A 26,231-nucleotide genomic window follows, 5' to 3' on the forward strand; every position below is an offset into this window, starting at 1 on the left:
TTGCACGGTTGACAAAATTCAAAAAGTTTTGGCCGAACACTGGGGAGTCGCGCTTTTTGTCGACTCCCCCAGAAATTCCTCCAGACAACAACTCTCTCTACCCCCCCGGGTCTCACGTCGGTCGGCCCCCAACCTGCAGCCAAAAGCGGCGGTGCGTCATAATTACCGTAATGGCAGCTTTTTTTAATTCCCAAAAAAGCGCATCTTCAAATTTGCTCAGGTGAATTGTGACCATCGGTGAATTACGGTAATTCAAATACTTTTTTTTTAGGTTTAGGTCTTAAAGGGTAAATGTGGCGGTGAACAATAATAATAATAATAATTATAATTGAGGTCCAGGGAGTTTTTAGTTGGAATTTGTATTTTTTTAAGCTAGGTCAGTTTAAGTAGAGCAGCCACTGGAAGAACAAAGTCTGCGCTAACACACTTGGAGGCTGCAGTAAATGTGTAAACAGCTTGTTTTGGTCATTCCAACGAGGAAGTGTCGAGCCACATTAAAAATAAATGCTTGCGTCATGAAAACAGTGGCTCGTGCTTGCGCGCGTCTGCGTTTGCGCTTTCGAGTTCAGCCGGAGTTTAATGAGAAAGACAGAAGCTCGGCCTTTTCACTTTCTGCCTTTGTTTTTCTTTCTCTCCCTCCTTCGCTTCTGTCTGAAAGAAGGAGGAGGAGGAGGAGGAGGATCAGACATCGTGGTCATGAGAGTTGGGAAATTTACCCCCCCCTTTAAAATGTAATCCGGTTACTTCCTCACCCCCCCCCCAGCAGCAGCAGCAGCAGCAGGTGAAGGAAGGGGAAGGAAAAGGGAGGGATGAGGAGAGGGATGACGGGGATAAAGAGCAGCGAAGGGAACAGTCTGTATCTGTTTGCGAGCCAGGTTCCTTCAGCCAGCATTCATCGTGTCAGACTCTTTCTTTTCTTTTCCTCTTCAAGTCATTTTCTTTTCACTCTTTCATCACCCACTCAGGATGAAAACCAACACCCCCCCTTCTTCCCCCTTTTCACCCCCTTTACTCTCCTACATTCTTCACAATCTTATTTTAACCAAATTTTTCTTTTTTTTCTCCATCCTTGTCCTCCTCTTACGGTATCTCCCGGCAGTTGAAATTCACAGCGTGTCCCGAGTCGAAGAAAACCCGGCCCGCCATTAACCGTCGCCGCGGCAACCGGACAACAAGAATAATGCCGAGATGGAGAAAGGGAAGGAAGAAAGGGAAGAAAGCAAGAAAGGCCGTCTTTGTTTCGTCTCTCGAAAAAAAAGGGCCAGGGCTTTAAAACAGGGGCGCGATTAAGTGGTTGGAAACCGGACTGAAACAACAAAAACAGAGCGTGGCAGAGGGAGAGAGAGAAGTGGAGGAGGATGAGGTCAGACTGTTTTACTGTCCCGCTCGGGCCCAGAACAGAACGGCCTTTTTTAAAACGGCCGAGGACGAGCGTCTGATTGGCTGCTGGCAGGAAAAAAACGCGGCGGAGTGGGGGGAAGTGGTTCTGGGGCAATTAAGACGAGTTCACTCGTTTAAAGATCTGAGAAATGTTTAAAGGTTTTAGAGGAACTTTTATTATTAGTCATATTTACAGACAGCACAGCTGTTTCTGATACACACACACACACACATACTGACACATTGCAAGGGATTGATTAGTTTCATATTTAGTTTGTCTGTACAAAGGAAAACACAAGATTAAAAAAAACAAGGACGTCGCCCTTGTGATTGAAAGGCTGCAAAAGAGGAACATGTGACTCCTTTTCATGCCTCCTTCGAAACAACCATCTTTTTTTTTTCTTCTATTATTTATTAATATAGTGGCTCCATCTAATATATTAGTGTCCCGGACTGAAAAAATGTCCAGAAAACACAAACAGAAATAAAAAACAGTTGTTGGTCTCAAAGATGCTCCAAACCTGTCACACAGCGACTCCTGGTCATCACATTGTCTCATATTTCAGGGAAATAATAAAGCAGCAGTGCAAAAAAAAATAAAAATAAAAACTAAAACATGTTCCCCAGTCACTTCGTGAGCTCGTCCAGAACGGGACGGCCAAGCCGCTCTCTCTGCTCGTTAAAGTGAAGCCCGAATCCTTTTGGCAAAAAAATCGGTACGTTTCTCTGTCTATGGGTTTGTGTGTGTGTGTGTGAAGTGGCTGGCTTCGACCACACTGTGGCTTGGTGTGCCAATTATGGGTTTGACCATGCAAACACTCACTCTCTCCCTCTCAAACGCACACACGCACACACACACACACACACACACAGGGTGGCCCGGCGATGGTTACACTCCAATGTGTAAGACGCACAGTAATGTGGTTTCCTCATAGTTGTGAGCTAATCCACTCCCAGCGAAACCCACTGTCACAAACGATTATCCCAGTGGAAGAAACGCGGAATGAGAAACGTCCTGTTCAGACGCCGCCGACCAAAGAGTTCTTTTTCTGTTCTTATTTATTTATTTTTTTTTTTTCGTCTTTTCAGGCCCGAGTCTGAAGCGGGAGGACGGCGTCAAATATCGCCCAGGTTGTCATAAATGATATCAGGTGTTCTCAGCGGCGCCTGGTGGTGCTGGCCGTACCACAGGTTAGCGGACGGAGGCTTCTGCTTTGACACTTTGCTGTAAATCTCCTTCCCCCCTCCTCCTCCTCCCCCTCCTCCTCCTCCGCCGCCGCCCCAGAGGTTGTTGTTGTTATTTACGTTGCCGCCGGGACCCGCGGGCTTCCCCGGAGGGACGGGCACCGGGTCCTTGCGGGTGAAGATGCTCCGGACCGGCTTGGGAGCGGTGATGGGCTTGGGCCACCTCGGGGCGGGAGGCAGCGGGATGCCCCGGCCCAGGCCCGGCTGCGGAGGGGACTGTCTTTGTGGGTCTGACGGCTTAACGTGGGAGGGGCTGCTGTAAGTGCCCTCCAGTCCAGACGGGGCCGCCACCTCCTCCTGCCTCTTCTGTTTGTGCAGCTCGTCGTCGTGGAAACTCCCCCCCGAGCCGGCGGCCGACGAGCCGGCGCGGCCCTCCGGTTCGTCGTATATGTGCTCCGACTGCTGCGGCGTCGGAGCCCCCTCCGCTTTCCCCCCCGGGGGCCTCCGGTTGCTGTTGCTGTTGGCCCCCCACGCTCCCCCGCGTCCCGCCCCCGCCGCCCCGTTGAGGCTCAGCGCGCTCGCTTTCTGGTTCAGGTCCAGGCTGATCCGGTCGTACACGTGCGAGTACAGCTCCGACGGCTTCCTGTTGCCGCCGACAACACCGCCGCCGTCCCCCGCGGTGTCGTCCCCTATGGGTCGGAGGCGTGGAGTGGGCACCGGCGGGGTGGTTTGGTTGGCGGGTTGGTTCTGAGCCTTGATGCTGTCCACCGGGTCCGAGTAGAGGCCGTCGGCCACGTTGTGAGGCAGCCGCACCGAATCCGCCGGCTCGGAGTAAAGACCGCAACCCTCGTCGGCCGACCCGCCTTTCCCCGACAGTATTCTGGGCGACCGCGGGGGCGTCCCCCCTCCGACCCCCAGCATCAGCGGAGGCTCCGGTAGACTCCTCCCCTTGTGTCCGGGCCGCCCCCCCGACCCGTCCCCTCCCTCCCGCTTCCCGAGCACGCCGTCGGCCGAGCCGGGCTTGCTGCCCCCCGAGTCGCCGTCGGCCTCCCGGCTGCTGCAGCTGCTGCTGTCGCCGCTCCCCCCGGCGTTGCGTATGTGCTGCAGCGACGCGGGGCAGTCGGGGTCGAAGTTCATGGGGCAGCTGAGGTGGCGCTCCTCGGCCAGGGCCTTCTGCGACTGGATGGCCTGGTCCACCAGGATGAAGATCTCGTTGCCTTGCTTCGTCTCGAAGGTGAAGGTGCCGGGGCCCGAGTCGCAGCGACGGCCGGCCTCGAACGAAAACATCACCTGGAGAGAGAAAAAATAAATAAAAATAATTTAAATGTCAAAAAAAGCCAAACTGGGACAGAAGTAACGGTAGCTAGTCGTGCATTCATTTGTCATTTCTCTTCACACCAAAAGAGAAACTGTTACCCTTTTTTCACTGAACCTTTCAGTTTCCTAATAAGAGCTCTACAGTCCTACTTCACTGTCAACACTTACTCTTAAAATCTATTTTAGCCACATTTTTCTTCACACCTATAGCCTCAGTCAGTCTATTGTCTAACTGTGCTATCAGGCTAAAGAAATGCAAATAGGATCAAACATCTTCTACAAGCGATTAAGAAAAGATTTCCAGACACTTTTGTGTTTGTGCAAGTTTATAATCCTGCAAAATTAGAATCCGTCTCGCCACAAATACACAAACAGGTCGACGAACCAGACGGCCCTTTAAAAGGTCGTCTGTCGGTTTGAAGTCTTGATCTCGTTCAGGCGTCGAAGTGACACAGAGTAAAAGCCGCAGAAGAAAGCTAAATATACTCAGTGGCATTGAGGCTCTGACCACAAGTCCGCATGCTGACACTGTTGTGCACTAACCGAGGTATAATCAGTCATGCAGCCGGGCTTTAATTTTAACGCAGCGTAACGTCCTCTTGACGTATCTATCGGGTCAGAGTTCGACCTGTTTTGAGCCCACGAAGAGATTTCCATTCCCCTGCAAGCACACACACGTCTTTTTTCTTTAGAAAACTCACCCGGTCCCTCCCGTATCTCCTCAGCAGCTTGTACGGCCACACGAGAACCTTCCTCTTGGTCTTCGGCTCCTTCAAGATCAAGGTGTCGCTCTCCGCTTTCAGCCAGTAGTTGCCCGCGAGCCCACAACGCTCTGAAGCCTCAGTGCGTTGGATGATCACCCAGAACTCGTTTACTGCAAAAAGGACGGAGCGTCACGCTTGATCACACTTGAGGCGACTGAAATATCTTCGTTTTTTATTAATGAAGGGGCCTCACCTTCATCTCTGGAGTAGTAGATGAGGTTTTCAGCCATCTGCAGGTCAGCGGGTCGCCCGTTAGCGTCTGCAGCGCCGCTGTTGCCGCTTCCTGCTCCCCCCTGTTGTCGATTCGCACAGATCACACAAGTTAACCAGCTGAGAGGGAGAAGTTACGCTGTGGCTTCTTTTTTTTTTTTTTTTTTAAGCTAGCTGTTCTCTGAAGTGTGCACGAACTCCTAGAAGTGAGTTTTTTTTTTTGTTTTTTTTTCAGTGTGTAGGCAAAAAAGTGACAGACGCGAACGAAGAATACGCAGTTAAAGAGGCTGAGTGTGCAACAGAGAACAAAGCGGATGAAGTCTTCCTCCTGGAAACTCCCTCTCGCTTCCTCTCCGCGAATTCGTGTTATGTACGTCCGTGTGTGTCTGTGTGTGTGTGTGTGTGTGTGTGTGTGTGTGCGCATGAGCTCGGCCAGCTTGTGACCTGCAAAGACACTCCAGGGGCATGTGGGAACTTTTTTTGGAAGTCTTTACATCTGACACAGTAAATGAATTCTTCTGCATCAGAGATATTTTTAGACGGAACCAAAAACAAACGTTTGAACAAAAAGAAAGAAAAAAGTGCAGAGAGGAAGCTTTTGAGTGCATGCACCCACGTCTTAGTCACACAGAGAGCGTTGGGGAGGATACCTGAAATGCGATGTCACACATGGTATCCATCCATTCCTTGGCGGTGCTCTTCTCTGCAGCGAACACGTGCGTTTTGTCGTTCGTTTCCACGCAGAACGCCGCCATGTTGTCTTTGGGGCAGCTCTCCGTCAGAGCGGGCAGGATGGAAATGCACTCGGACAGCCGGATGATCTTCTTGTCCAGCTTCCTGGTTTTCTCGTTGGTGCCGACCCCCGAGCCGCCGCCGGCCCCGCCCCCTCCGCCCGAGGGCGAGTCGAAGAACTCGAGGCGGGCGATGCCGTTCTGGCTGGCCGGGTACAGGACGAACCAGTTCTTCTTCCATTTCTGATGAAAAAAAAAGAGGACGCGTTACTGTGGAAACATCTAAAACATCTTCTTTGTTAATATTAATATAAAATGCGACCCTAACCTCGGCCACATTTTAGCATCTTTCAGCTCATTGTTTTGGTTTTGGTTTTTTGGTTTTTCTACCCACTGTGGGACGGGGCCAAACATTTCCATCTCCAGAGGCCAAACCAGTGGAATGAAACATGACCAGTGAATAACTTTGGTCTGTAAGTAGGTGACTGTTCGCTAGCAGCATCTTGGCTTCCCGCTCTTACTTTCTCCTCAACTTTTCTTCTGGACCTTTCACGACATATTTCAGTCGCGCGAGAGACTCACGCATATTTGCCTGTTCAGGAGTCTGAGTTTCAGCTAAAACGCACGTGTTACCTGCCAACAGTTATCGAAAAAAGGAAATACCATTTGCATGTGGCTGGTTCAGTCGGCAGCACGGGGGAAAAGCAAATATACAGAGTCGGCCACAAATAATTAAGATCAGAAGATGTGAGTCAAAGCGTGCTTTTTGGGTCTTTTTTTTTTTTTTGCTTTTCTTTTGTACTGACTGAGGCTTAATGTGGGGTCCGTGTGGTGATAAGTCGAGTGCAGTTTGACTCAGACCTGTTGCGCTCAGCGCCGCTTCCTTTATATTCAATCGGCAGCAGCGATGACCGAGGCTGAAGCTTTAGTCATCGCTGCTCGTACAGGAAAGAACCATCCATCACCCCCCACCCCAGAAAAAACAAAAAAAATAAAAAATCAAAGCAGGCAGTGGCCCAGCTTTTATATTTTCAGTGTCCTCAACCTGTTTGAGTCGAACAGACGCCTTTATTTGACGGGGACAGACACTCACAGCATGTGTTAAAAACACAACCCAGACAAATTGTACCTAATGTACCTTTGTCATTTCTCCCTGAGGAACAGCTGTGAGGAACAGCTAACAATGACCTGTACGAGAACAAACGACATGACAGGCGAAGCTGAACAATGACGAGCGCAGCAGGTGTGAAAGGCTCCAGATGTTCGGTGCTAACAATAGCGGCAATGACGAACTCATCATTCATGTGCGTTCACCACAGTTAACTAATGAAAGCTCATTTATGGTAAATCTGTGTGACGACTCAGGTTATTTGGGAAAAGCCCTGTCATCTTTTTGCACGCTCTTAACACGTGTTTTCCCCCACGTTCACCCGGCGGGGCAGAAGCTGAGCCGGTGCTCGCGGCGGAGAAGGTCAGAGGCTTTAAAATCCCTCGGCCAGGAGGGAAAAACCAGCTAACGGAGACGAACGACAAACGCCAACTCTCCGTCTCCTGTCACATGTTCTTCTCCAGCGGTCAGACGATGTTTAACTCTAAATAATGATCTGAAAGTTTACATGACATGTTGCAAACGAGGTTCAAAAGGAGCTCTGCGTTGAGTAATACGGTTTCAATCGTTGCATAAATGTTTTTTGTGGAAATGGCATTTTAAAATTAGACGTAGACAGGATATTTGCCATTTACCGCTTCAGATATTTTTACTCGTCTTGATTGAAGGAAGTGGAAACACAGACATTTTTTTTTTTTTTTTTTTTTGCTTGTCATTATGAAGTAAATGTTGCCTACAGCTGCCAACAATAACAGCGTGAGACTTTCCACGTCGCTTCGACATCTGCCTCGCTTTAACTACGCGATTCTCGCTGCCGTCAGCTGTGAAATCTCTTGAGGAGAAAAAAAAAAGAAGACTTGATTTATGGCGCAAAGGAAACGCTTCCCTGTTTGCTCTCTGTAGCTTTTCCCGAGAGCACAGCTGGGAAAAAAAGAAACTTTGTTGTTGAGGGAGTTAAACAAGTCGAAGACAGAGTGATAAAAAATAAAACAAGCGTCCCGCTTAATTATACAAGTGTGTGTTTTTACGCTACGCGCAGACTTGGATGCAACCAGAAAATGAACTGGTGATACAGTCGGCTCACATGAAACCTTTATTAATAGTAGGTGTTAGTTTTTAATCTTAACATACTGAACATTTAAAAACCGTCTTTTCAGTTTGTATTTGCATATCGGCCGAGATAACCAGCAGCTGCTTCGAACGGTAACCACTCGATATGCTTGAGATATAAGATAAGACAGGACTTCATGTGTCCAGGGAACAACAGTGTATAAAATAAAAAATATAGTATAGAGGGTGTGGACGTGGTGTTGATGCAGGCGAAGTCTCCATGGTTACGGACACTATTTCAGTTCTAACAATAAATAACAATAAACTGAATATCTGTGATCGGTCCTTGTCGTCCTTTTAATGTCCGGTTTGGACGCTACAGTATTGCATGGCTAACGTTAGCTCTTAGCGTTAGCATCTTTTATTTAGCTACATTTATCAGAACTGAAATGACCTTAAACTACCTGAATGGATCATTGTCGAGTCCAATTGTCCCTTAAATTTAACCTGATAATCCACATTTTTCCCAGTCTCTCTGTATTTACTGCTACATTTCACCAATGTTTTTGCCCCTCAGGGGGCGTGGCCTCTCTATAAGCTAAGACAAGAGAAACTATATAAAGGTAAATATGTTAAGGTGCAAAAAATATTTACCAGGTTTAACCAAAAAAGTTGACTGTTTGCAGTAAAACGGTTAACGTGAGCGAAAAATAGCATTTCATTTAATCTATAACAGCGCACAACTACAGTTACTATGGTTTATATGCTCCACAGGTTGAATGTGTTTGGTGATAGTGGGCTACATAATATTCAGTGTTATGATAAATGTGTGCGCGTGGAAGACGGCTTCATCGGCCTGTGACTCACCCAACGCTCACAAGGTTTCATAAGTCAGCTCATGCACATCTGCATGATTATACTCCAACCTTTAAAATTAACTGCCAGAAAGGACAGGAAGTGTGTGGGATTGCCATTACCCAGAGTTCTCTGCGCTTCCTTCTTCTGCATCCATGTGCCGTGTCTGTTTATACATGTGTGACCATCCATCTGTTTGCATTGTTGTTATTCCCTGGGCGCTCTGGACTATTTGTGGCTGTGCACATATAGAGTTCACACACACAAACAAACACACATATATAAAAGACTCTAAAGAGCCGTTCACGCTCGGTCAGAACAAACATGGGCTGAAACTTGCAACACATACCTTACATGCGTGCATGCCTACGCGTGTGTGTGTGTAAAGCTGTTCCATATAAGGCAACAGACCGTTATCAACCACTATTACACTGAGGGGAAATTATGCAAAAAAGGCTAACAGAGAGAGATACTTCCTCAGCGATGTCCGGACACACAGCTGCATGTGTGTGTTTGCTTTTCTCACCTTCAGGCAAAAGTGAAGGTGAGAGAAACTCAACAAACAAAACAAAAAAAAAAAAAAAATAGAAGGTTGAACCCATTTTCCTTTCAGTTATGTTCACTTTGCATGAAATTAGCTTAAACAGCAGCCATCTGCAGAGAAAGGCGTAATAATTGTGTTAATACGTGAATGAAAGGCAAAACGCACAACAGCCATTACAATGTGCTAAAGTGGGAGTAATTAGGATCCACGTCTGTGTGCGTGGGTCAAGGCCATTTCAGAAGGGAAATCGCTCTATTCTGACACATCTTCAGACCTTATACGTCACCGGCTGGTCACTGTATTCAGTTGTTTACAAAGTGCACGCAAGTTTTCTTTTCCCACCTTCACTTCGGAAAGAATACGTGACCTTTGCTGTCGTACTCGTCAGCTTTGAAGTGTAAAAAAAGAAGGTGACAAGCCCCCGTTACTTTGACATGTCGTTGCTTCCTTGGTTACTGGACATTACAAACATCATGCAGAATTAATGCCAGTGCAAGAACGTGATCTTTCAGGCCTGTTTGAGTCAAACTGTAAATGTTTTCATACACGAATGAATCAGCACAATTAGAGATTAATGCATTTCCGATCGAGAGCAAGAACGAAAGGGGCGCCCTGGCCTTTTGACTGATTTTCCAGAAACTTCACCGACCTTCAGGAGCGCAGGAGTCAAAAGGGAGAGTAGGCTCAGATGCAGTTGACGTAATGAATTAAGACGCGGGGATGAGTTATAAAAAGTCTCTCTGTCACACTGTTTACCTCACTGCGCTTATTTCTTCACCTTATTACATCACATTTTCCCTTCGTTAACCATGGTGTTATTTCCTGTAGATATTTTTACACGTTTCTAAACTCGAGTAAATGACTTTGCGTTTCTTGTATTCGTCTAAAAATATGTTAAAGTGTGTCACCGCGAAGTTGCCTCTAAAAACCAATCGTTTCCCTGAAAAACCAAGACATGACTGTAGTGACAGTGGTGGCGGTGGTAGTGGAGAAGGAGCGGCAGTGTTGATTCAGTGTGAATTCACCCATCAGAGGTTGTTGTGGCGGCTGAAGTCATTCCAGTAACTGTTAAGAATATTAATACAACTGGTTTGCATTGCTACCGTCCGCACCGAAATAAAAAAAAACAACAAAATGGCTATTTGTGGAGCGGATGAAAATTTGAATCAAGGGACTGATAAGGGTAAGTAGGTCAAATTAGATGCCAATAACAGCACAACACACAGGGGCAAAAAAACAACCAAAACAAACATGACGAATTGACGAAGGCGGAAAATTTGGAGCCGGAGTTACGGGTTAAAAAATATTACGAGAAGAGCTGGTTATTTCGGTTAAGGGTTAATCTGAAAAACAACCTAATTATGTCGCCTACGGAGAAAAAGAAGTAGATAAATAAATACTTTATTTGCCCCCTGGGGGAAACTCAAGAGGTCTTTCCACTCACAGAAACACCAAACCACAGTACAATAAAATAAACACGAAACGGGGCCATAAACGGTGCAAAAAGATGGAAAGTCAGTTCACGAGAATAAGAATAAGATTAATAATAACTACGTATGTAAAATGAAGCTGTGATGTAGCTTTATGTACATAAAAAACAGTGGTAGTCTAGTTTGTATGTTAAAAAACAACGGTTCAGTCGGTGGCTTTGTTTAAGTTGGTTCTTTGCAGACCAGACGAGGCCTTTGATGCACCTCGATCATCAGCATCAGCGGTTGAGTGTGTGTGTGTGTAAATGGGTGAATGAACAGGCTAAATGTGAAGGCAGAAAACCACTTTATGTTCCTTTTGCTTCACGATCAGCAGTTTCACATGGAAACTTCTCTGTGACATGTCAGAGGAAGGTGGCTGCAGGTGTGACTGATCAAATTAGACATGCATGCTGCACAGCGTCACGTCCCTCACGTTGTGCGCAGCTTTAACCGTAACGAGAGATTTTCATTTGACACCGTTGCGTTTTAACCTAAACTGAACAAAATAACCGAGTATTGCCCAAAGAATGGGAACCAGGAGTTGATGAAAACAGGAAGCGATAAGCGGAGTGGGAACCAGAAGCAGTCAAATCTAGCCGTCCCTATTGAAACCAATGCACAACTGCACAAGAAACATATAAAATATAGAATAAAAAAGATGTTAATTGCATGAATAATCACATCCCACATAAATGTAACGGCTCATGAGTGAAAGCTGATGTTGCAGAACGTTCAATGCATCTGCAGAAAACCGTAAGAACTTTGAAGAACACTACGCATCTAATGCAGAGGACACACAGGGAATTACTCAACTCCCCGTATCAGCTTATTTGTTCATGCCACAAACAATCTGGTGTGTGATTCCAGCGAATGACAAAGCCATCGCGCAGATTCAGATATGAGTCAGTGTTTGTACAAATCCAGGAGCCTTCAGGGTGTGTAATTCTGCTTTATTCTGGCGCACCCTCTGCGTTCATGTGGCGGCAGGCTCCCGGCTGAAGCTCCTGATAAGGAAGCGACCGCAGCGCCATGCCCACATCTGCAGCCTCCACTGGTAGTTTCTGCAGCTGCTGACATCAAACCGAAAGCTTTTTCGTAGCTCCGGGCTGCAGAAAACTACAATCTTCACGTCCAGGCATCATTAAATTGAGTTTGTGTGGGTGTGTGCGACAGAGAAGCAAAGCTAAATAATGAGCACAAATCATCTCTCTGCTGCAAAGTTTTCAGCCACAAGCTGAATCTAAATGACACCTCTGCAACGGTAATGACGACGTTTGAAAGTGTACGTTTCAGCCGCCCATTCAGAAACGTCCAAATCACCACAAATAGGCGTCATGCTTCATGCGTCCGTCATGTTTCTGGATGTGTGATTCTGAATGGCCGGGGCAGAGGTGTGCGCAAATCATGCGCTGGATGTTGTGAATTCTTCAGTAATGCGACGCGCCTCGGCCCTTCAAGGGAAACACACAGGAATGTTTTAGGAAGGCTCCCGAGCTACGAGTTTTCAAAAGCTTTCAGCTTGTCCGCTCTGTCTCCCGGCTCGTTGGAAGGGGACGATTTTGCAGACGAATCGCGGTTAAACCAGTCACAAGGAGTCACGTCTAAAATGTGCAACGCTTCTGCGGATGTGAAAGAGCTTTTGTCAGAGTTTGACGAAACAACCCGGATGACCTCATGAGGGTTAGGTTTGGTTTGGGCTCGAGATTTAAACCTTTTAAGGGAAGTGGCGGCGCGCTGGTACGGTGACTCGGAAGAGCACGGAGCGTTTACGGAGACGTCGTGCTGTAGGCGTAGGGAGGAACTAGAATATTTATGAATACGTTGTTTTGTGTTTTATACATTATGAAATCATCGGTGTTTCAAATGCAGAGGAGTCGGTGAAAACTGAATGGAACCGTCATAGTGGTTTTAGATGCATTTGTCAGAGTCACAACTCACAAGAACATTTAACCCCGTAATTGTTGGTTTCCTTACGTGTCTCTTCTTGTCTATGCTAGGGGTGAAATATTGATGCGGCAATATCTCGATCGTAAACGAACTTCGCAGCTCCACCACCATTTTTTCTCTACATGCAATAAATTGGAAATGGATCACTTGGATTAATCTTGTCTTTTGACTCAATTTGTCCAACGAACCATCACTGTCATCTGATGTGCAAATATATGCAACGCATATTTTAAAGCAAATTTCTCATGATTTATGCAGAATATCGCAATATACCGCAATATCGAAACAATGTATCGTATCATGACTCGAGTATCGTGATACGTATCGTATGAGGTCCTTGCCGTAACCACCACTACGACTGCTACTTCTAAGAAATCACTAACTACTTACCTAATTACTTAAAAATAACAATGTATTCATACGTGCATACCTTATTTATCACCACTAACCATAGGAGCTGGGGTCTAAAGTTGAGCTGCAACTCATTTATTTACATAAAATGACTCAGTTACTATTTTGCATTCATACACATAAATAGACCGATAAGAGGATGTTGAGATAGTATGACCCTAAAAGAATGAGTGAGGTTATTGTTTTATGACGCTCGTCATTCAAGTGGTAACATCGTGCAATGTAGAAGAGCTAAAAAACGGCTTCCTCCGATTTGTGTTATGACTTTACAAAAGAAAAACTCTCTAGGCTGAATCGCAGCTGAGCAGCACCTTGTTCTTTTCTGGTAATAATCGGCGAGTTCGGTTGACTAATATATCTAAACTTTCCAGCGCAGGAACAGCGGTTGTGTAACCTTAGAAACTAAAGTGTACTCCGCTCCTTAAACAAATAACACTACGCCCCTGCAAATAGTCAAAGAATCTCAGTTTCTGCCGCATCTGGAGCGCTAGTTTTTTTTAACAGTGTGCCCACACAGTTGCAACTAGTCCGGTCCCTGCGGCGGAAGGAGAACGATCTCTCTGATTGACTGTTCAGCTCAGAGGAACCAGCAGACGAAGGAGTTTGAAGTGCGAGGTGCAGATACTACTATCATACTATCACAAGTTGTATTATTGGTGTTATTTCATTTCATTCAGGTGCAGAAAATGCAGCACGTGCACGCATTGTTGTTTCGGTCTGGGCGCAAACTCTCCAAAATGCTCAACAAACCTAAAATCTCTCAATTAATAAACTGTTGAAAATGAATTATTAATTATTGTCGTTGTGGTTTCCAGTACTCGGGGTGGGGGCTGTGCACTACCTGAAAACACCAGAAATTTCCTCACATGAAAATGTACATGTTGGTTAATGGTTTGACATCCTGACAGTGTGAAAGAGAAACTCACTTCGGTCGCTGCCGCTGCACGCTCAAATCTTGAGTCAGATTTTCCAACCCAACCATACACGTGGGAACGGACCCGATGTGTGTTTGTGTGTCCACTGACAGCTCTAACGATTGCATAATTCACCCGACAAACCTCACGCCAGTTTCAACACTTTCAGACCAGTCGACGCGCAGCTTCCTGTTCTGTTCTGCTCTTTTCCAACACCGAGGCGTGTTTCGAAGATCTGATCTCGATGGCGTGCCAGCTTACACAAAGTTTAGATCCTTTCCCCTTTGTCCGCTTTCTGTCGGCTCATAAAAAAAGGCATTGAGGCCGTGTTTTTCGGTGCGTATGAATATGCATTGTGCAGCGGTGATTCCAGGGCAGGAAACGGGGCCAGAATATTTTTGTTGGTCCATGTCATATGACCGGGGAGAAACGCAGAGACAAAGACCCTCTCACAAGGAGTAACTCGGTTCTTATCCAGTGCTGCTCTGAGACCAAGAAGGCGAGGTTAAATAGATGCCAGGGGCTGACACAGACAAACACACACATACGGGTGCTCACATTTCTCTGCACCCAGTTCAAAAGTTGATTAAAGCGGCTGCAATGTTGTGACCCGTGCATGGTAAAGTGGGAGCGACGTCTGCCATCGTCCTAAAAGCAGATCTGACTCACCATCTTCCTATACTTCACAGCTCTACGTGTGCAGCTTTTTTATGTCACTTGTGCCACTTGTGCGCCAGTGCCGCCCGCGCACACACACGCGACCAAACGCCAACGCCACCCCCGTCCTAATTCACCCGAAGAACTCGCTTGATCTACTTTAGCTTCACGCACGCATGCAAAACGGTGCACAAGGGTTTTTATTATTTCTGTGCGTGTGTAATTTGAGGAAGGCTGTTGCGTTGCAGGTTAAACTTCAAACCACCACATCAAAACAAAAGCCTACTCAGAAGCACTCTCGATAGCTTCCTCCCCCTCTGCGCAGGTATGTCGCTTTATCTTTGAAGCTCCTCGTCCCGGGGCACAGAGACCGACCGGTCCATAATAGCCCCACAGTGCGGGGCCCCGTTTATCTGGCGTGAAATAAACGCTCTCAAACCTGGTTCACGTGTGGGAACGGCTGCACATTTTGTTTGAGTGTTTGTGCACGCTTTGTGTTGATGTTTCAGAGTCTGTCTTTCACTAAAAAACAAAAAAACATTAACAAGCTTGTACTAAAGTGGCTTTATCACACTTGGTGTTTACACTGAGGTGTGTGTGTCTACAGTAGTTTATGAGTGTGGGATAATTACTTTAGATAAGTGACCCAGAAGATCTTTGTGGTTTATTTTCTCCTCAATTACTGGTGTAGCTGCTATGTTTGTATTTCCACGCTGGTTTATGATTTATAACTTACGTGCCAGGCTAAAACATGTACTAATGCTCCACTTTTCTTTTTGGTTTTCGTTTCTATTAATACCACACTTACACGTACAAAAAAAAAGAAAGTGTCTTACCTTCCCAAACTTCTGGTGCTGCACATAAAGTTGTCCCTCCTTAACGTGGGTGTCCATGCCCCCCCAAAAAACGCCGAGGCCCACCTTCCTCCGCCGGGAAGATGAGAGGTGTAACTTGACAGAAGAGGTACCACTTTTACCGGGGTTATTTTCTTTTACCCCTTATCCCCCACAGCGACTTCCCCGTTCACTCAACTTCCGCTGCCCTGGCGTTATTTATCGTGGCCGCTCGCGCTCAGGTAGGAGCGTCATGGTGAAAAGAAAAATAATAAATTAAAAAAAAAAAAAAAAAAAAACTAGTCCAGAGAGATACGCAGCGGTCCAGAGAAAGTTAGACAATGTCCCAGTGTTGGCAGCGGGTCGCCTATCTGTCCCCCCTCTCACTCCTCCTCTAAGGGCTGGACTAGTGCGAAGCTGCACGCGGAACGTGACGCATCCTGTCAGGGCCTTCAAAGTAAAAGCATGAATAGGACGTACATCCTCCTAAAACCCAAGCATTTGGTTGGAAGGCACCTCAAATAAGGTTAAGATCTTTAGGTATTTGAATTAGTTATTAAATTGAATTGAATTAATATTAAAAAAAAATAAGCAGGTGATTATTTCCCCGTATATTACGATTTAAGCCCCGAATGTGTATCAAAACATAAAACTGTTTACCTCAAACGTGTAAATTTGTTAAATTTTCATGTCATATCAAGCTACAAAAGTTAATAAGCAGCTTTATTGACCCTTCACTACCAGTACATGGCAGACAAAAGTGTCTCCTTGTGAGGACAACAGCTCTAAATGAGTCAGAATAAGCTGTCAGAGACGTAGAACTTAATGTCTATATATGAGGATATACAACATTTTTATTTTATTTCTTTTTAAACACACTGCTTGTAAGAATAGGCTAAAGTAAAATGACCAAACGTCTATTGCTAGATTTGAACTCACTTACACAACAACAACAACAACAACAACAACAAAATAAATTCTGGTGAGTATTAGGCCTCCAAAGTTGAAATAACTTTCTCACGGGTCTCAAAACATACAGCCCGCAATAAAAACCCCCTGTAAAAGACTGTACGGAAATATAAATATAGATACAATCTAAATTTAAGAGGAATGCATTAAAAATAGGACTGAAACAGAGAACATGACTGTAAATATAGAGATGCGATGCACAATTTTGTGCAAGTTGTCATCTTGTACAGGTGGAACATGCAAATGATCATGATGGACGTGGATATAGGAGTATGTGTGTGTGTGGGGGTTGTACTAAAAATAAAAAAGCGACTAATGATGACTTTTATTTGTAACGTGAAGCAACATCCGGTGTCGCCTTATCCTCGTGAAGCTTGACTCATGTCTCTCCCCGTAGCAGCGCGTGGTGCGCTCGCACAGAGCCGCTCCTCTCCTCCCACCTCCTCACTCTTGTGTAACTTCTCTGATGGTACGCACTTTCTAACACAACCATAACCACAACACAACCTGTATTATGGTCCAAAGGCCGCGTCCGTGGCCAGAGCACCTCCCAGAATATTCGCCTTTAAACTTATGAACGGTTTGCAAAAGCTTTTTTTTTAAAAAAATCTGCAGAAATATTAAAGCTGAGCGGCGTTGTGTTGGCAAGAGAAGCCGACCCCTCAAATTAATGTGTTGCAGATGCCTCCTGCTGGCTCGGACTCGTTGCTGTCCCTGTCTGCAGCTCACAACCTACGAGCGGTGCCAAATCTCTGTCCGTGTTTTTCTTGACACCGAGCGTGGATTTTTGAACCGTGAGTCAAGGCGCAAAATAGGTTTTAATTGGCTCGCGTTCCTCCGCGGCGCCATTCCTTTCCTGTCATTCATTTTTTTTTTTTTTTTGTCAGATATTTGCTTCATATAAACCATAAACCGGCGCCCGCTTCCGTGCCCGGTGTTTTCTTTGTAAAACACAAAAGCAAAAACGGTAACAGGTTCATCTAAGTTTGCCACAGCGAACCTTTAAGAACATTGAGGCATTGAAAGTTTAATTTAGTAACATTTTTCTACGAGTGCCTTTGCGTTTTGTTTTGTAATGTTCAACTTCTGCAGGGACGTCGTGGGTTTAGTTCACACAGGAAACTCACGGCTGCCACCTGTTGGTGACGTGTCATCATCGCCGGTCATCGTGTATGTCTGGTGATGCTGCTCCTCTCGCGATATCTGAGCGAGAAGTTGACTGGATCAAAACAGGAAGTGTGTGACATGGCATCAGTGTTCGGCGGCGTAGAAGGGTGAGAATGAGTTTAAATGTACAACAAAACAAGTTGATTTTTTTTGTTCGTTGTCACGGTTCAGGCTGCTGCGGTTTGCATTTTTATGATTGTTTTTTTAAGTTGTCATTCAGAAAAGTTTAACTATAGATAGAAGAGTTCTCGTGTGTATCTCGTGATCACTTCCTCCCACTCCTGTTTAGGAGAGTTTCTATGAATGCAAAGTTTTATAGGAATCATTTAAATTAAATGTGCATTTGGGAAGTTTATATATTGGGTCTTTTTTTTTTTTTTTTGCACGTCTAATTAAAGTGTATATTGTGCATTTGCTGCCTTGCCTGTGTTACATTACAACAAATTAATGTTTTTCTCAATAAGGTCTTGTTCCGTGAATTGTTGGTAACTTTGTGAACACACTCCTGTCTCTCGTATGGCCTTGATTCAGGGGAGGGACCCACTCCAAAGCAGTGCTGGTGTCAGGAGATGGGAAGGTCCTGGCAGAGACGGTGGGACCGTCCACCAACCACTGGGTGAGCAGAAATAGTGACAGAGACAGAGATTTGTACGTTACTTAAGATAAAAATAAAATAAAAATGTTTGTGTCTGTTACAGTTGGTTGGGGTGGACAAATGTATTGAAACCATCAACGATATGATTCAAAGAGCCAAGGTGGAGGCAGGACTGGATCCAAACGCACCGCTATGCTCACTGGTCGGTACGATTTTGTGTGTTTGCAGATTCCTGCCAATAAAAACGGACCCAAATTCTTAATGTGTATATATTTTTGTGTGTGTGTGTGTGTGTAGGGCATGTCTCTGAGCGGAGGCGAGCAGAAGGATGCTATCGACAAACTGATATCTCAAATGAAGGAGCGCTTCCCCAGTCTCAGCAAACACTACTTCATCACCACCGATGCCATTGGTGCCATAGCAACGGCTAGCGACCGCGGTAACCTGTCATCTCCTGTCGTATCTTTGTAAATACTCAATGCATAACTTTAAGACGGAGTGGCTCAACGGATTTGCTCTTAATCTTGTAAATGACATTCTAATTTTCAACAAAGATACCATATAGATTTATAGAACTCATCCGATATTAATATGTGTTTTTCTTGTACGTACATTCACTCATCATCTGTGTAATGTCTGAGGCCAACTTGATACTTTGCCCTCTGACTTGTAGCTGTATATGAGTGACGTCAACACGTCTCTGTTTTCTTTAGGAGGCGTAGTCCTGATATCAGGGACCGGCTCGAACTGCAAGTTAGTCAATCCCGACGCCTCGCAGATCGGCTGCGGAGGCTGGGGTCACATGATGGGTGACGAGGGATCAGGTAACCGTGGCGACGCGCTGCGTGTGAACAATTTATAGCTCCGCGTCCAGGCTCTTTACACTTTCCTTCCGTCTCTCAGCGTTCTGGACGTCTCACTTGGCCGTGAAGACCGTGTTCGACGCCAAAGACAACCTGGTCGCTCCGCCTCACGACGTCACGCACGTCAGAAACGCCATGGAGGAGTACTTCCAGGTCAGACGGCGACAGGATGTCATTATTATTGCAGTTAGATTGAGATGATTCCAGATGATTAAACGCAAACATAAATGCCGCAGTGAGTGGAGGACATTAAATTAATACTGTTCCTAATAAAGTGCAGGTCAGCAGGGCTTCAACACATCTGTCATCGGGTTTAGCGAAAACGCGTTGCCTCCTCTAATGGAGTGTGTTGAAAAACTAAAATATCTATGTACCTCAGGTGTCAGATCTGATGGGAATGCTGCCGCACCTCTACAGAAACTTCCAAAAATCTCACTTTGCGGGTTTCTGCAAGAAGCTGGCCGAAGGTAAGCATCGCGTCGCTTCCTGCTCCGTTTGAAACGAGAAAAGGAAGAGTTGAGTGCATGAAGCGAGTATATATATGTGTGTTCTCGTGTTAAAGGTGCAGAGGCAGGAGACGCTCTCTGTAAATACGTGTTCACTCAGGCTGGGAGAGTCCTGGCAAAACATGTGGAAGCAGTGCTTCCTGCAGCACAGGAGGTGACGCGAGCGCACTCACTCTTCTTCTTTCACTCGTTTCCTGCCGCGCTGTTCTTTATCTCTTCCGCTATTTTTTCTCGACAGCCTTTATTGAGCGGCGACCTCGGCCTTCCCATTCTGTGCGTGGGCTCGGTGTGGAAGAGCTGGGAGCTGCTGAAGCCAGGTCAGTGGTCCTGTACCCCCAACATCGTAAAACTCTCTTAACTGTCTTCACCCGTCACTCTGGGAGACAATAAAGATAAGTACAGCTACGTTTACGAAGGGGTCTCTGTTTCTCTGCCTCTCTCTCTTCCTACAGGGTTTACTGAGGTCCTGGATAAAGCGGCGTCATCTGACAAGTTCAAGGGCCGTTTCCGCGGCTACAGCCTTCTGCTTTTGCAGCAGTCGTCAGCCCTCGGGGGCGCCAGCCTGGGGGCTCAGAGTTTGGGCACCAGCATAGCTATGGACTACGCAGCCAACGCCAACGTCTTCTACAGACACACCTTCAGCAACAGCCAGTGATTAGAAAGTAGAACAAACAACCAGGGACCAGTTTATAACTGTCAATTATAACTGACCATAACAATAATAATCATAATGATCCTGCAACACTGACAGAATATGATTGGATCTCTCTGTATGATCTCTTTAAAACAGCTGTGATTATACTCTTTGTACTGTCTGAATCTTTTGCACATTTGTACTCTTGTTTACATTCCTGATTTATAATAAAGGTGGTGGGGACGCAACAGAAAATGTGTGTGGGCTCGCAGATAATTTTTTTTTCAATGAAAGTGCGCCGGCTGTTATGTAAGTTTTTAACTGAGGGACAGTTTCTACAACAGGGCCATAGCCCTGCTGAACAAAAACAGCTGACACAATCATGTCATTTGAGCCACAGTGTTTCACTTACATGAAAATAACGACTGTGCAATAAGTTTTTTCCTTTTCCCCAAGTGCAATATTATACAGCCCTGTTTACATTCTAATTTGCATATAGTGTCCTTTTTAGTTTGTTGTACATGCCTTGTCTAGTTTAGTTATTTATTGAATATTTATCTTTTGCACTGACGGGAGAGCCGTACCTAAATTTCGTTGTGCAATGTATATTGTTATATGCTACCGTGCAATGACAATAAAGACTCTAATCTAATCTAATCTAACTTAATATATCTAAATGTGAAAATGAGTGAAAGTGGAAGTTTTGTAAATTTTAGATTAGATTCAACTCTATTGTCATTACACATGTACAGGTACGAGATGCAGCATCTAACCAGAGGCACAACAGTGCATGTAGCATAAATAGTGTGGCATGTGAGCGGTTGGTACGGTTGTTTTTATAGCATGTGGGCAATATTTACAGATTAAAGCCAGTGTGCAGGTGAGTGAGCAAGATATACCCAATGATTGATTGGGGCACTATGAACATATACAGATGGATTTATGTGTTAAATGTAAGTGCACTTCAACAGGAACCATATTATAATTTATACTAGAGGAAGTGGGCAGATGATAAATTAGGCAAATACAAAGAAGAAAAAGTGAGCAGCCATACAGAGCTTAAATGATAAGCAGTAGCTGCTTAATGTTACAAGATTTTCTGGGGAAATCATTTCTTGTTACAGGTTTTATTTTGTAGTAATGTTAATATCAGGGTTTGAATCCTCTCACCGTCCAAATACATGCTCGTTAGGTTAATTGGTGATTCTGAGTTGGCAGGAGGAGAAGCAGTCACAGAAAATGAATGAATGATTGTTAACGTTTTCCAGCTGTGTTTGCAATAAACACAACAAATTTCTTTATATAAGCCAAAGTACTTATTGGATTTCATAAATTAGATGAGGCTCCAAAAGATGAGGCTACTATAGCAGGTTATAAATTAAAAATATAAATATTTTTTCATTATTTGACCAGATTTGAATCTATGTGAACATCCAGGACGTAGCAAATTAACTGCATTAGTTGCTGTGTGTGTGTGTGTGTGTGTGTGTGTGCTGCTGCCACAGTAAAGACAACTGGTATCAGTGGAATAAACAATAAATATAAATATATTTAATTAAAAACAGTTCCAGTAGCATTCCACTGCCACTTGTTGTGATGGTGAACTGAGCCGAGGAGGAATCAAAACACCATCAGCCATGTTTTCCTCAAAACAGCAAAAGGTAAAAAAATAAGAATCTAATCAGCAGAAAGCTTAGATTTTCCTCTGCTCGGTTTAAAACATCTTTGACTTTAACTGTGTTTGTTTTCCTGATGTGTTTTGAATTGAAATGAGACGGTTAAAAATGTCATTGGTTTAATTGAGACCTGAGAGGACGGATCTAAATTCATATTTACAACTAGCAGATATGTCCCAATGTTGGAGATGAAACAAAGCAAATAACGATATTGTCTAAAACAGTTTTCAGTGGTATTTATTTTTTTGAATGTATACGATTTATCCACAGACGTTAATGTGCTTATTTTTAAACGTGCATTGAATGATGTTTGGCCACACGGGGGCAGCAGAAACACGCTACGAACAAACATAAACATTTCCGTAGCTTTAATTAGCGCATTTTAGCTTTAGCAAGGAGCTAGCTCGGCAGCTAACCGCCCGTTTCACACGTCTGGACACATGGAGCTGGGTTTTTGGTCATATTACGAATGTAAATGTAAATTTACCTTCAGTGTTTCTGGGTTAAGGTTAAGGTTTTTGGTGCTCGCTTCGTTTAACTGTTCTGTCTTAGCATTTAGCAGCGCTAGCTAACAGCTAATGCTAGCATCTGCTTTTTTTTAGTCAAACAAATTATCTTTAAAAACGCTTAATTTTGCCGCAGTAAATTGGGAGTTGTGCATTATATATGTGTGTGTGTGTTTTTATATACGCGAACTAAAAGAAGCTAGTTAAGTTAATTATGTTATTTGCTAATTAAATGCTAATTAAACCAATTAATTGCGGGTGATTGTCAGACATTAAATTATTTTACAAATCTAATTAATTAATGCTTTAAGAATTCAGGCACCTCTATTGTTGTGGGAACACTAGTTCTCTAACAACAACTTAAGCAATGGTATAACAAATATATAAGTTAAATTATCAACTCTACTTTCTACACTACTACTGCCAGAACATAACAGTAAACTGTTGTTAAAAAAATATAACAAAAGTACTGTTATACATTTTGATTATTAATAGTGATTCATCAGTGTGTAAATGTGAAATAGCTGAGTAAAACGTATAATTATTCCCTCTGAAATGTAGTGCGGTTCACATAACACCAGTAAAATGCAGGTATATAATATAGACATTAGGTGATTCTTGTCTTGAGTAACGTGTTGTTATTTTGCAGCGTAGTGTTTCTTACATTGTCTCTGTCCAAGTGACAACGTGAGTGACTCCTGTGAAAATTAGTGCTCCTTTCCTTCCTTCCAGGCTCGTTCCCATGACCTGAGTCCTTCAGAGAGGTTTGTCACCACCTACGCTCATGACTTTAAACCCGTCAGTGAGCGCGGCCCACAGCTGAACCGCAAGACTCCAGCCAAGCCTGCTCCGGCGTTAATCAGCCTGCCGCAGGTTGGATGGATGGATGGATGGATGGATGGATGAACACACCGACAGATCATTTGAGTGATTGATTCTCTTTATTCTTCGCCACGTTCTCTTAGAATAACCATGAAACTTGGCCCGTGTTCTTTCACCACTTCTACAACACGACCAACGGCACCTACGGCTCAGCTCTGGGCGCACAGGTGAAACAAAACCCTCACACCTGCTGCACGTTCACAACAAGCCGTGTCGGTTTTTATGTTTTCTATTAACGCTCTGCTCTGCGTCCCCCCAGCCTCTCTCTTGTTCCCTCTCTGGGGGTTTTGGCTCCACCGCGACGGAGGCCAGGACTCAGGAACCGAGGGTTGCCAGGGAGACTGGGATTTCACTCAACAAGGAGGATAAAGGTCAGCGACACTGTGTCTGTAGCGTCTCTCAAGTGAACACAACTAAGCTGGAAGGTGTAGAAAAACTCAATCCGTTATCTTTTATTGACAGCGAACGCGTGGAAGGCAAAAAATGAGCCACAGTGGAAGACTAATGTCCTCTACCAGGAAGGTGAGACACCTGTTTTTATTACAGCAGTGACTGATTTGATCCTTCAGGTGTTTGTGGCGCTCGAGCTGAACTGACCGTATCCACCACAGGTGCTGAAAGTAGAGGAACACGCTCGATGTTAGCTTCATAATGCCATTTTGTTTGTGCACGTTCAGGTGTGGTTATGGTGGCGACGCCCTGCTGCGAGGATTTCATTAGAAATCTGTGCAGAGAAACCGGACTGCGTGGCCCAGTCAACCTTCCCGTGGCCTCGAGGCCCGTCGCCACTAACAAAGGTAGAACAACTCTCTGTCCCACACATCTAATACCACGATGCTTAAACTATTCTGAGCGGCTGAAATGAAATAAGGGAAGTGACTGTCTCTTGTTAAGGGTTAAGGGTTCAAATCAAATCAAGTTCAAATCAAACTTTATTGATGTTCACAAAAATAAAAACACACATGCACACATATACAGACTAAACGTTGTTGGCAGGACACTGAGGCTCGAGTCACGGAGGTTGGACAAGACTAATCACAATTTAGGATAAACAATAATGATGTAGATACAGTATAAATAACCTAATCATGCCAGATCAGATCTAAAATTAACAGTTTACAACCCACGCGAAGATTAGTAAAGAGAGTATGCACTGACGTCACTACAGCATGTGGCCACGCCCCCTGAGTGGCAAAAATATGGTGAAATGTAGCAGTAAAAAAAAAAACAAAAGGGGATTATCAGATCAAATTAGGGATTATTGAATTTGACAATGATCCAGTGGCAAAGTAGTATGGATTTTGGAAAAATGGATTAGCCTCAGTTTAAGTTATGTTAGTTGATGGTAAATGTAGCTAAATAAAAGATGCTAACGCTAAGATCTTTACTGAGAAGTAATGCTAGCCACACAATACTGTAGCGTTCGACCGGACGTTAAAAGGACGACGAGGATTGATCACAAATATTCTGTTTATCGTGTTGTTGTTATTTATTGTTGGGACTGAAATAGCTACTGTCGTAGCCGTAACTGCGCCAAAACAACAATACAACAAGACAAACTTATCCGACAGCCCTCCAGGACGTAACCTACGGTATGACTCCATTAAAAAATACGGCATAAATTAATATTTCCTGAAGCTAAATGTGAACCACAATGCCGGGTTCCTGTGACTGTATTCGTTTAGCGGTCGGAGATATTTATAAAAATATATCTCCGACTACTTTTCAGATCAATCGCAAAACAGCTCTTCCTTGTGGTTTTTAGATCAATTTTACAATTTAGACGCTATTAAAGCCCATGATTCAAACTAATGCTGCTAATCTCCACGCTCATCTGTCACTTTTTGCCACTCAGTGGCCGTAACCATGGAGACGTGTAGTGCATACCCTCCATTAATCTGACATCTGGCCTGCAAAAGAGGAGACAGCTATCTCAATTCACTGATGGATCTTGTTTCTTGGTATAAATAACAGCCCTTTGTGCTTCACTAAGATAGTCGGCTGTCAACATCACAATAATAAGCAAGTTTCGCCAAAATTTCCCCCCAAAAAACATTCCTGAAATATATTTCTAATTAGATGAAAACTGGGAGACCGGTGCCTTCTTGTGGGGCTTGAGCCCAGCTATCGGATTAAATGGCAGCAGCTTCCTCCATCCTAGCCCCTGGCAGTGCAGTTGGTAAGAAACAAACAAACAAACAAACATTTCCTTCCTTCACTCTGTGTGTTATTTTGTGACGCTCTTCCCCTCACGTTTCCCAGCTGCGCGTGGGGACCTCAGCAGTCTGGTGTGTGTTGCTTTGAGACGCAAAACGTCCCTGCTCAGGTCTCCGCGAGCGGCGCCGAGCCCGCGGGCCGAGCTCAGCCCCACGGCTCCCACACAGAGTCCGGCAGGATGCCGCTGACCGAGTACCAGGCCAGCTACGGCGCCGAGGTAAAGGGGAGGGCGGAGAGGTCACTGTGTGTGTGTGGGATTATCAGCGGCCCTGCCTGTCCACTGGTGTTTTCATGTTGTCCCTGTGTGTCTCCACCTAGTGGGCCAAGCCTAAGGTTGAGCAGAGTGACTCTCAGCGTTGTCTCCCTCGTCATTGTCGCAGGAATCCTCGTTCGTCCGTGTGAACCTCAGCGTTTACCTCAATACACAGCAGATAAAAAAACACACACACGTGTGGTTTGTCTTTTGTGTCGTGAAGTCAAAGAGTTTAAAGCGCTGCGTCAACTCCAAAAAAAAATAAAAAATCCTTCGCTGCACACGGTTCGTGTCAGTGATTATCCTGCCTAAGGACACACAGCGGTAAACCAGAGGAGAATATGCTTGTAAAATATGCATGTCTGTTGCGAAAGAGGTCTGGAAGTGTTGGTGTAAGTTAAAAACAGAAAATAGCAGTGAAGCAGTGATTCCCTAAATCAGGGTTCTTCAATGTTTTTCAGGCCAAGGATTAAACTCAGCCTAGTGCTATTTATATATATACATTATTATTATTGTCATTTTACATTCAATATTAAACTATTCAAATAATACAGAGCTTCAAATATTCATTTTTTCAAACATAAA

At 44.7% G+C, this 26,231-nt stretch overlaps 3 protein-coding genes across 3 annotated transcripts; 2 read left to right on the forward strand and 1 right to left on the reverse strand.

The window, feature by feature from the left end:
- Nucleotides 1–1,532: 1,532 nt before the first annotated feature.
- On the reverse strand, nt 1,533–15,764 carry dok1b (docking protein 1b). The gene is made up of 5 exons (XM_047611712.1): nt 15,382–15,764; nt 5,507–5,830; nt 4,840–4,939; nt 4,584–4,756; nt 1,533–3,855 (listed from the first exon to the last, which is right to left on the reverse strand). The coding sequence occupies exons 1-5, from the start codon at nt 15,436–15,438 to the stop codon at nt 2,497–2,499; spliced, it is 2,013 nt and encodes a 670-aa protein (XP_047467668.1). The 5' UTR covers nt 15,439–15,764; the 3' UTR covers nt 1,533–2,496.
- A 1,660-nt stretch (nt 15,765–17,424) lies between these two features.
- nagk (N-acetylglucosamine kinase) lies at nt 17,425–20,574 on the forward strand. The gene is made up of 10 exons (XM_047596878.1): nt 17,425–17,621; nt 18,046–18,130; nt 18,213–18,311; nt 18,407–18,548; nt 18,823–18,933; nt 19,013–19,125; nt 19,352–19,439; nt 19,535–19,632; nt 19,717–19,795; nt 19,931–20,574. Exons 1-10 carry the CDS (start codon nt 17,530–17,532, stop codon nt 20,131–20,133), a joined length of 1,110 nt encoding a protein of 369 aa, XP_047452834.1. The 5' UTR covers nt 17,425–17,529; the 3' UTR covers nt 20,134–20,574.
- Nucleotides 20,575–21,618: 1,044 nt separating this feature from the next.
- LOC125020899 lies at nt 21,619–25,927 on the forward strand. The gene is made up of 9 exons (XM_047606537.1): nt 21,619–21,773; nt 23,027–23,167; nt 23,260–23,343; nt 23,436–23,547; nt 23,639–23,698; nt 23,854–23,973; nt 25,256–25,355; nt 25,439–25,610; nt 25,712–25,927. The coding sequence occupies exons 1-9, from the start codon at nt 21,750–21,752 to the stop codon at nt 25,793–25,795; spliced, it is 897 nt and encodes a 298-aa protein (XP_047462493.1). The 5' UTR covers nt 21,619–21,749; the 3' UTR covers nt 25,796–25,927.
- The last annotated feature ends 304 nt before the right edge of the window (nt 25,928–26,231 follow it).

This window comes from Mugil cephalus, chromosome 1 (genome assembly GCF_022458985.1).
Source record: "Mugil cephalus isolate CIBA_MC_2020 chromosome 1, CIBA_Mcephalus_1.1, whole genome shotgun sequence".
NCBI lineage: Eukaryota > Metazoa > Chordata > Actinopteri > Mugiliformes > Mugilidae > Mugil > Mugil cephalus.

What these genes read in the sequence shown, in the direction of transcription:
- LOC125020899 (XM_047606537.1), top strand. Translation starts at nt 21,750, where the DNA reads ATGTTTTCCTCAAAACAGCAAAAG. An exon ending in CGTTAATCAGCCTGCCGCAG is followed by an intron (nt 23,168 to 23,259) that starts GTTGGATGGATG and finishes ACGTTCTCTTAG; the next exon opens with AATAACCATGAAACTTGGCC. An exon ending in GCCCGTCGCCACTAACAAAG is followed by an intron (nt 23,974 to 25,255) that starts GTAGAACAACTC and finishes ATTTCTAATTAG; the next exon opens with ATGAAAACTGGGAGACCGGT.
- nagk (XM_047596878.1), top strand. Translation starts at nt 17,530, where the DNA reads ATGCTGCTCCTCTCGCGATATCTGAGCGAGAAGTTGACTGGATCAAAA. An exon ending in AGCAACGGCTAGCGACCGCG is followed by an intron (nt 18,549 to 18,822) that starts GTAACCTGTCAT and finishes TGTTTTCTTTAG; the next exon opens with GAGGCGTAGTCCTGATATCA. An exon ending in CTGGGAGCTGCTGAAGCCAG is followed by an intron (nt 19,796 to 19,930) that starts GTCAGTGGTCCT and finishes CTCTTCCTACAG; the next exon opens with GGTTTACTGAGGTCCTGGAT.
- dok1b (XM_047611712.1), bottom strand. Translation starts at nt 15,438, where the DNA reads ATGGACACCCACGTTAAGGAGGGACAACTTTATGTGCAGCACCAGAAG. An exon ending in AGCACCAGAAGTTTGGGAAG is followed by an intron (nt 5,831 to 15,381) that starts GTAAGACACTTT and finishes TTTTTTCATCAG; the next exon opens with AAATGGAAGAAGAACTGGTT. An exon ending in TGTGTGACATCGCATTTCAG is followed by an intron (nt 4,940 to 5,506) that starts GTATCCTCCCCA and finishes AATCGACAACAG; the next exon opens with GGGGGAGCAGGAAGCGGCAA.